The 9,855-nt window shown below is 35.5% G+C and overlaps 2 protein-coding genes across 7 annotated transcripts; one reads left to right on the top strand and one right to left on the bottom strand.

Moving 5' to 3' along the window:
• The first annotated feature begins 640 nt into the window (after nucleotides 1-640).
• Nucleotides 641-5,230, top strand: LOC107926895 (importin subunit alpha). Of its 2 annotated transcripts, none has more exons than XM_016857842.2 (11): nucleotides 641-1,072; nucleotides 1,376-1,472; nucleotides 1,564-1,655; nucleotides 1,743-1,874; nucleotides 1,964-2,149; nucleotides 2,234-2,397; nucleotides 2,539-2,617; nucleotides 3,302-3,430; nucleotides 3,516-3,643; nucleotides 3,735-4,109; nucleotides 4,685-5,230. In XM_016857842.2, exons 1-10 carry the CDS (start codon nucleotides 848-850, stop codon nucleotides 4,105-4,107), a joined length of 1,605 nt encoding a protein of 534 aa, XP_016713331.2. In that variant the 5' UTR covers nucleotides 641-847; the 3' UTR covers nucleotides 4,108-4,109; nucleotides 4,685-5,230. The 2 variants fall into 2 exon arrangements, with proteins under 2 accessions (XP_016713331.2, XP_016713330.2); XM_016857841.2 differs by having other exon boundaries at nucleotides 657-1,072; nucleotides 2,231-2,397.
• A 340-nt stretch (nucleotides 5,231-5,570) lies between these two features.
• LOC107926854 (uncharacterized) lies at nucleotides 5,571-8,975 on the bottom strand. 5 transcript variants are annotated; one of them, XR_005899604.1, is made up of 7 exons: nucleotides 8,441-8,960; nucleotides 7,722-7,921; nucleotides 6,839-7,091; nucleotides 6,665-6,750; nucleotides 6,483-6,574; nucleotides 5,906-6,394; nucleotides 5,571-5,820 (listed from the first exon to the last, which is right to left on the bottom strand). XR_005899604.1 is itself a non-coding variant. In XM_016857794.2 (6 exons), exons 1-6 carry the CDS (start codon nucleotides 8,777-8,779, stop codon nucleotides 6,138-6,140), a joined length of 1,230 nt encoding a protein of 409 aa, XP_016713283.2. In that variant the 5' UTR covers nucleotides 8,780-8,975; the 3' UTR covers nucleotides 5,571-6,137. The 5 variants fall into 5 exon arrangements, 3 of the variants coding, with proteins under 3 accessions (XP_016713283.2, XP_016713285.2, XP_016713286.2); XR_001692306.2 differs by having other exon boundaries at nucleotides 5,906-6,397; nucleotides 8,441-8,957; XM_016857794.2 differs by having other exon boundaries at nucleotides 5,571-6,397; nucleotides 8,441-8,975.
• Between the last annotated feature and the right edge of the window lie 880 nt (nucleotides 8,976-9,855).

The following is a 9,855-nucleotide window of genomic DNA, read 5'->3' as shown; positions in this document are numbered from 1 at the left end:
GTATTTATAGGTAAAAAAGATTTGACCGTTGGCCCTTTTAAATTTTTTTACCGTTACTCAGCCAACGGTCATTTGAACGTTGAGGTAAAGTGCGTCTAGCTGGGCTCTCTTTTCATTTCTCTCTCTAAAAACGGCCTATATCCCTAAATTTTTAAAAAAAATCGGCATATAAGCCTAATTAAAAAAATGGTGTAATTGCCTATTTTAGCCCAAAATATACTAGCTCATGTATTTTTTATATTTAAAATTTAGTTTTTTTATGTTAAGAAATTTAGTATATTTAATTTTCAGATTTAAAAATATAAGTTTAATTGTTAAAATGATTAAAATTATTCTATTAAACTCAGGTTTGCTACAATTTTTTATCACATGGCTATCAGTTTTTTTTCTTTTTAAATTTTAAAATATTACACAAATAAATTTAACAAAATAAAAATAAATGCTGTTAACAATTAAACCTAAATTTAAGAAGTAAAAAAATTAGAATATCTAAGAACAAAAATAAAGAAAGTAAATTTCAAATATGCAAAAATGAGCTGGATTCAATAACGGCATGGGTACGTTAGAGGATCCAAAACTTTCAAATTCAAAATCAGTGGCACCGTTGTTATTAACAGAACATCAAAGCCCAAATTGCACCACAAAAATAATAAATAATTTCAAACTAATTACTTAAAAAAAGAAATCCTCTATAAACCATTTCACTCTCTAATCGGCCTCTCCTCGCTCTATCATTTTCTCAAACAACCAATCGACTCTCCCAGAAATAGTACATCGACTGTGAATTAATCGGCGATTCCATCAGATTGAAATTAAAATAAATAAATAAATAAATAAAGAATCGACGATGTCTCTAAGACCGAACGCGAGGGCGGAGGTCCGTCGGAACAGGTACAAGGTGGCGGTTGATGCGGAGGAAGGCCGACGGAGGAGAGAAGACAAAATGGTCGAGATCCGAAAGAACAAGAGAGAGGAAAACCTTCTTAAGAAACGCCGCGAAGGACTTCTCTCTCAACAACAACAGCCGCAGCAACAGCAGCTGCTCTCTTCCGCCGCCGGGTCCGAGAAAAAGGTATTGTCTTCTGATTAATTGATTTTGATCCGTCGGATCATGAATGATAACTAAGGTTAAGTTGTTATGCATGAATTTCTGCATTGAGTTGATTGGCAATTGATTTATCTCGATTGGTTAATTTATATATTCATATAAACTGGTCATTAGGAGGTAGCTCAAACTTATATTAATTAAATGAAGTTAAATACTTGTTTAATTTACTGATTTTAGTAAGGCTTAATAAAGAACAATATTTGATTTTATGTATTTATTTACTATTGAATTTAACATGATTTTGGTGCGTTTATAATGTAATTGCAGTTAGAAAGTCTTCCCGCCATGGTTGCGGGTGTTTGGTCAGATGACAGGAATATGCAGCTTGAGGCAACATCTCAATTCAGAAAGCTGCTATCAATAGGTTGATAAATTGTTTTGTTGTTCTTGATTGATACAATTTGTTTTTAGCTCCGTAAAGTTGATGTTATTTCTTATTCTTATTTTATCTGCAGAACGTAGTCCTCCGATCAACGAAGTTGTACAGTCAGGTGTTATTCCTCGCTTTGTTGAGTTCCTTGCAAGGGATGACTTTCCGCAGCTTCAGGTTATTTAGATTTTCTCGGTCTCTTTCTTATTGTTGTGATTGCTTCATCTTTTTAAGTGTTTTTTTTTTTGTTCTTTTGGGTTGTAGTTTGAGGCAGCTTGGGCTCTTACAAATATTGCTTCAGGGACATCAGATAACACCAGGGTTGTGATTGATCATGGAGCTGTCCCTATATTTGTTAAACTCCTAGGTTCTCCAACTGATGATGTTCGTGAACAGGTATGTATTGCAGATTGCAAGTGATCTTTGTTCATTTGTACAGTTTATTTGCATTTCTCATATGGGGTGTCATTCGTTTGGAATTATAGGCTGTTTGGGCACTAGGAAATGTTGCTGGAGACTCTCCTAAGTGTCGTGACCTGGTCCTTGGCCATGGGGCATTGATGCCACTGTTGGCACAATTCAATGATCATTCAAAGCTCTCTATGTTGCGAAATGCTACTTGGACTTTATCCAACTTTTGTCGGGGCAAGCCACAGCCTTCATTTGAGCAGGTTTGACTTTTTTTTTTAACACAAATGTTGGAGTTGTTATGACTCTTTTGCTAATACATGGTGCTTTTGAAATTTAATAAGCAGACAAGACCAGCTTTGCCGACTCTTGAACGCCTTATTCATTCAAATGATGAGGAAGTCCTTACAGATGCGTGCTGGGCCCTATCATATCTCTCAGATGGTACTAATGATAAAATCCAAGCTGTTATTGATTCAGGTGTCTGCCCCCGACTTGTTGAGCTTTTGCTGTAAGTGCTTCATTTCTTTCCCTTTTCTCAAAATTATTTCTGATTCAATGTATTTTCTTCCTTATTTTCTCCCCTAGCAGTTGCTTTTTGATTTCTAGTTGTTTTGAATATCTTCTTACACATTTTTCCCCTTGTTGTCAGTCATCCATCCCCAACTGTCCTAATTCCTGCACTTCGCACTGTTGGAAATATTGTTACAGGGGATGATATGCAGACTCAGGTATGGATTTCTTTTTTGGCAGATTTGTTACTTTCCTTACTGTTATTTCTTCCTCTTCAAATTTGTTTTGTGACTTTACACAACATTCAATAATGAATTCTGACTTGATTATAATTCTTCAAATTTGACAGTTCTATCTTTTTATTAGCATTAGTTTGACAGAATGTCTATACATGTCAATGTAGAATCCGTTGGTCCTTTACTCAGGTTGGCTAGCTAGATATTTCTGACCCTTTTTTGAGTTCAGAACTGACTTTAGCATTGTTTTGTTCATTAGATTTTATTTTAAAGAATTTTTCTAGAAAACCTAAAACCGGGCATTTATTACTGAAGATTGACTCTTGCATTTCAATTAACATTTGACATGCATATAGAGCCAAAAAGACTTGATGCATGTAATGAGTGTAGACTGAAATAAATTGCACATCTTCCATGATTCTATCATATTTTGTGTCTAGTTTCTTGATTGACATATGATTAATGTACTCTTGGTCTTGGTTAATTGGCATATTATGAGGTGAATCAGTTTATGCCTTAAGCTACATTTGGATTAGACAGAATTGTCAGTTGTTTGGACAATTCCTTATGCTTTTCTTTGGAATGCAGTTTTTGTGTTCGTGTCACTACTTTAGGTTGCCTTGTGCTTCTTCAGAATTGTGATGCTTCATTATATTCCCCTTTCAGTGTATTATAAACCACCAAGCCCTTCCATGCCTTCTGAACCTGTTGACAAGTAACTATAAAAAGAGTATCAAGAAGGAAGCTTGCTGGACCATCTCAAACATCACTGCAGGAAATGTAGATCAGATACAGGTATGACAAACCTATAGTTGATGGTTGTTAGTTTTCAACTGTAGTCTTTTCACCCAGTTTGCATGAATTTTGAAAATCCTTGCAGGCTGTAATCAGCGCTGGCATTTTTGCGCCTCTAGTCCATCTACTTCAAAATGCAGAGTTTGAAATCAAGAAAGAAGCTGCTTGGGCAATTTCAAATGCTACCTCCGGCGGCACCCATGAACAGATAAAGTATGTTTTCTTTGCCTTAATCATTCTCTAGGGTTCTTCTTGATATTAGAACAAGATCCGGTAAAATGATTTTTTGTTTTTGGTTTGCCAGGTTCCTGGTGAGCCAAGGTTGCATTAAGCCATTGTGCGATCTTCTAAACTGTCCAGACCCAAGAATTGTGACAGTTTGTTTAGAAGGCCTTGAGAACATTCTGAAGGTTGGGGTAGCTGAGAAAAATTTGGGTCACACCAGAGAGGTCAATCTCTATGCCCAGTTAATTGATGATGCTGAGGGGTTGGAAAAGATTGAAAACCTCCAGAGTCATGACAACAATGAAATCTATGAGAAGGCGGTAAAGATTCTTGAAACATATTGGGTGGAAGAAGAAGATGAGCCATTACCCCCTGGTGATGCTTCGCAATCTGGGTTCCAATTCGGAGGCAATCAACTTCCTGTTCCTTCTGGTGGATTCAATTTCAGTTGAAGGTATGCATTTGAATATACGTCTGATTACCTTTCCCAAACAATCCACTCAGTCTGTTAGGAAAGTAGCGTTTTCTCATAAACCTGACACTAGGCTGTGATAAATGTTTCCATAAATGTATGAGAGATTATACGGCTAGGGGTGTAATCGAACTGAGCTGAGCTTGACTTGAAACTTGGGTCAAGCTTAAAAATAGATGTTCGATCAAGCTTGAGCTCAGCTTGAGATAAGTAGCTTGATTAAGCTTGTAATATGGTATGTGAGCTGTTTGAGCAGAATATTACTAAGCTTGAGCTCAGCTCGATAATTACTGAATCCAGTTTTAAGTTTTTTTTTAGTCAAATGCAAGTAGCTTGCAAGCGCCAGTGTTTCACTTATTATATATGGCCATGCTCTGAGATCTTATTTGAGTCCTCTTGATGGTTCTTGTAAAGTTTAATATGCAAGAAAATACCTTATTTATTTAACGATTAGGTTATTGCAGAGCCTAATTTCTTGGTGAGTTGCATGTTATACGACAACCATCATGTTTCTTGTCTTGGTTAGAAGATGTCCTTACACGATTACAAATTTGCAGGACGCATGGTTGGAGTAGTAGGAAAGGGGATTGAGGTCGGGTATTTTATCTTGGTGTTTGGTTTCGGTATTCACATACAGTTGAAGTGATGCCAAAGTGTGTGCCTAAGAAGTCATCTCAATAAAGACGGGTGAATGACACACCATCATGGTAAAATCGTTCGAGGAGAGTGTCTGGTAAAACCGTTTAAATACTTATTTTACTTCTCCATACGGTAATTAAAATTCTTTTGCAGCATCCTAGTTACTGGATGCAAGGGTGAGTTTATTTTTCTTTATATATATGATATACATATACGTTTGTCTTTGTTTTCACTTTAGTGGGTAGTGGTGGTTTCTGATCATAAAGAGCCACCAATATCAGCTTTGAGAAGGGATTATTTATCTTTTTCATGTAATGTCTGATTTCGTTAGAAACAAAAACAAAAACGACGCATGGTTTCCCTCTTTAAAATTTTAGGGTGTGTCTTAAACTTGAGTTCATATATTGGAAACCCCAGCCGTGTGAAGTTCAAAATTTCCGAATAGCAATTAAAAGGTTTCAAGCCACTTATTTGAATTGAGTTATGGATTAAAAAATTATATATTATATTAAAAGTTGATTAAATCAATTGGTAACATCTATATACTAAACCTATTCTGATTCACTATATAACCGTTTTAAACATGTACTTTTGCTCACTCTAAGATTTGCGTTATTGGCTGCCACCACAGGAACAGCTATGTTGAACAGTCGGTACCCTCTGCCATATTAAAATGTAAAATTTTATTTATCTTAGCTTAATTTAATATCTATTTTTTTTATAAAGTTATGGATAAATCCAAATTTATAACATTAGTTATTACCTTTTTGAATTTTTTCTAAAACGAATGGTGCAATTAAAATATAAAGATAAAATCTGAATTATAATTTTAAAAAAGTTCTATGTTAACAATTAGACCACAACAACGCTAGGGCCTTTTTTTCTTGTCTATAAAACATTGGCACTACAAATATGTTTTCACAAGCATCATAGAACTCGAACCCGTGACAGACGACAAAATAATTGTGTGGGGATATAAATTCCGGGTAACTGATCCTCGGTATACATGAGAACACATCCGCCTTCCGGTTAGCAGATCATAGTCTCTAGGACTCTGCAAACATGAGAAAACGGCTACCTTCGAAATTAAATCCACCATTTCCAATTTCAGTTAATGCAATCTAGTTGCAAAATCTTACCTCCATTCTCTTATTTTGCTTTACTGAAAATCACAAGCACTTTGTTCTACACACTGCTGCCAAATGAGGGAATCATAATAAAAATGACCATGACCAGGCTGAAAAACTAGCTGTTTTGTAGCAGGCTTCTAAGCAAACTCTAATTTTTCACCAAATATCATTTCCAACCGATCCTTTGTGACTCCCCCGACTACTCGAAAGAGCAGTCACAAAAATTAAGGTACCTTTGTAATCACCGTTTTGAGTTATGCGATACAAAAAACTGGAAATCGGGAAGATGGACTCGTAAACCATGCAGCCAATTATCAGCAGCATGTAACAGAGAGCTTGCTTGCTGCCATTCTTGGGAACAATTGGAAGTCAAAATCGAGCCTCTCAACTTATAGGATGCTAAACCGAAAACAGGTAGAGAGATCTGTGAAGATGCATCAAAGCCACATACTTTCCTGCTGCTAGAAGCAGGAGAATGGAGTTGATTTTTACCTGTAACTGCTGTAAAAACAAAAAATATCGTTAACATATAACGGCACATAATGTAACCTGCTCATGATTGTAAATGAGAGGGAAAGGAATGTACTTTGAGAATGGGTCGACAAAGAATGGAAGGTCAAGAATGATGCATCCAGATTTTGTAGGGTTGGACCCATAGGTATTCTGTATATTGGGTACCTAACCAAAATCGAATAACCGAAAACTCATTCACGGCAAGTTTAAAAGAATAGAGACGTGATCAATCCTTAGAAGTATAAGATGTCCTACCAAGCCACCGAGATCCAACTTGCTGGTAATAAATCACAGCTCCTGTACATCCTGATGTCTGGAAATTGAGATGCCAGACTTGAAACCTGCTGGGTCAAAAAAATAAGTGCCACAAGCATCCAAGTCAGGGCAACAAACATTAACATTCTACATCACCACCTAACATGAACTTGCCTTGTCATATAAAGGTTTCCGGTGATGTGGCTGTTCTTGTTCAAAGTATTCGAAAACCAAATGGCCAGGTGATTTGCCAACCTCCATTTCATCACTAAATGAACTCGTAGGAGGTTTATTGGTCCCCTGGGAGTTGTGCTTCTCCCGTGCTCCAACAACACCGCCTTTCAGTCTCCTGTCTGTTTCACAGTCACTACTTCCAGCACTACTAGTTTCTCTTGAAGACTCGACATCACTATCCTCACTAGCCCTCCTGATAGTTCAATACATAGTCAGATTTGCAAAATTAACAGGAAGGCAACTCAAAAGCTTCACAGTATATTTATACATATTATCTAATATCACGTGTATAGCTCTTAAGTTGCAAACTAGTGAGCCAATGCCTTGAATTAGATTTAACAATCTGGTATTCCTTATTAAAAGAAATAGTGCCTGGAAGCAGCTGGATATAAATCACTTAAGGAGAAAGGCAATTATCATGTCTATCAATAATGTCAGAGGAAGGGTGAGAGGAAAACAGGCGTGTGGTCTTTGTTGAGGCCAGATTTGTCATAAAACATGAACCATTATTTCAAGTGAATAAAAGTAAAAACTTTCAAGATTCACTAGAAAACAAGTATGAGAAGCATATTCCCTTGTCAAAGACAAGGTAACTAGAGATCATTTCAAATTAACATACAGAATCCTTACGGATTATTCCTCAAATTAAATAGATGGGTCTAATGCAGGAAAGCCAGCCAAGCATGCTTAAAACAATCAGGCTGTTTAAAGATGGCATTCAAGGTTTCTTGCTGCCAGACAATAAGGGAAAGTTTACATATATAAACAATGAATTCAAGTAATTACATCATCGCAATATCAAGAGGAAGCATAAGAAGCTTACCTGGGCCTCTGTTGATCTACAAACAACTGTATGCCTGACAAGGAAGGAACGTAGTATTGCTTAACGGAATCGCTCCCATTCAACAATAGCGGCACTCCAACTCCATATACACTCCACTCACTAAAACATTCCCATAGGTCACCGAGACAAAAATATGGGCGTAGATTTACTTCATGAGTTCTCCATCCCCTCATTTTTGCCTTCAAATAAAAAAAAACAACAGGGTATGAGGAAATTTCCTTCAAAGAAAATAAGCATTGCCAATTAAGCTACTCAGCTTTCGATCATTAATGAAATAAAAAAGTAGCTGAGAAAACCAATGATTCTTTCTTTTATTTCCAAGAACAATACTCAACAATGTTGTTCGAAACAAGATTAATTTTAAATCTTTAGGACCACAAGAATGCAAGTCATTATAAAGCTAAGACCCTACACCATTAATTAGCAGTAAGTATGGATGTTCTCTACAAGTTGGAATTTCTAATAAACTAAACATTGGATTTCTTAAAAAATAATTGAAAATTATTTCTATCACACTATCTGCTATCTCAGCTTAATCTCAGGTTGGCCCTAAAAAAAACACAGTATTAATTAACTCTCCAAGACTTTGCTTTGCGCTTTTTTTTTTTCTCAGCTACCAAACAGAGCTAAACAAAACTCAAAATATAATATTCAGTACTTATATTTAGTGACAAGCTTCCCTTCTTTTTTAAGAATACCTCAGAGAAGCACTGAGCCGGAACAAGAGGAGTGACCGATTCCATGAGCCGATCCAAATTGGTCAAACTAGCAACCTCCGGCGATGACTGCGCCGCGGACAATGTAGATTCGTCCAAATCCGTCCGTGACTCAGAAAGTGAATCGACCGAGTTGACTCGGCTCTCATCTTTTAACGGTCTCCGTAGCTCCTTCTGCAATGTTCTGTGTAGCTGCTGGTGCTGCTGCCTCTCCAACTGCTGTTGTTGTAATAACTGCATTTGCCGCCTCACCACCGGCGGGTTGTAGAATCGGTCCTCCGTGTGAGTTCGAGTCACCGCGAACCCGCCCGAGTTTGACATTCTATAATTAAATCTCAACCCAAAATGAAATAAATAAATGAAAATTACAATTTGCACAAAAGAAAAGTTTTAAAGCTTTCTGGGAAGTCGGAGGATCAATGACATTGAAGGGATAGAGAGGGAATTAAAGGCTTTTGTAAGGGTTTTAAAAGGTATAAAACTTGAGGACGAGAGTTAAAAGGAAAACAAAAATGCCTTTTCAATCACTATTTTCTCTTTGCGTTATTTTACTGCTGCTTTTTTTTTTTTTTTTACTCGCTCGACTAAAATTAATAATTTATATTCCATGCATAATATGGACCGATAATTATTTAATTCATTTATTAAATAACTAAAATGGGTTTTTTTCTTATTTTAGAAAATCTATATATATCTTATTTGAATAGAATTAAACTAGTTGGATAAAAAATTAGCTAGTATATCGATATGGACATAGGAGTTTATTAACTTTTTAAGTAAACTACTCGAAATTGATTAAAAAAAAGTCAAAAATTAAGACAAAAAATGGCAATAACATATATATATTAATGTTTTTATTTTTTTAATTATTATTAGACCGACGATTAAATTAAGAATCTTAATCTGATTGATTCAATTATCAATTTAGTTATTAAAACATTGGCCTCAATTAGCTATTGGCATAATGGCGAATGCTTTTCTCGTTGTCAAACTTGGACAATCTAGACATAGGGGTTGAAAAATTTTTTAAGTGAACTACTCAAATTAATAAAAAAAAAGTTAGAAATCAAGACAAAAAATGGTTGTACCAATTATATATATATTAATATTTTTAAATATTTATTTAATTATTATTAGACCAATGATCAAACGAAGAATCTTGATCAGATTGATTTAACTAGCAAATCAGTTATTAAAACATTGGCCTTAATTAGTTATTGGTATAGTGGCAAATGCATGTCTTGTTGTCAAACTTGGACAAATTTATCCCTCCAACTTTTAATAAAATAATTGATAAATTAGTTTTCTTACATTATTATTATACCTTTTTCTTATATTTCATGTCAAAATATAATTTTGATCCCTCTATTATCTCAAATTTGTGATTTAATTTCTAT

Source organism: Gossypium hirsutum, chromosome A08, assembly GCF_007990345.1.
Source record: "Gossypium hirsutum isolate 1008001.06 chromosome A08, Gossypium_hirsutum_v2.1, whole genome shotgun sequence".
Classification (NCBI taxonomy): domain Eukaryota; kingdom Viridiplantae; phylum Streptophyta; class Magnoliopsida; order Malvales; family Malvaceae; genus Gossypium; species Gossypium hirsutum.
Note: the sequence above shows the minus strand (reverse complement) of the source record. Positions and strands in the feature narration are given on the sequence as shown.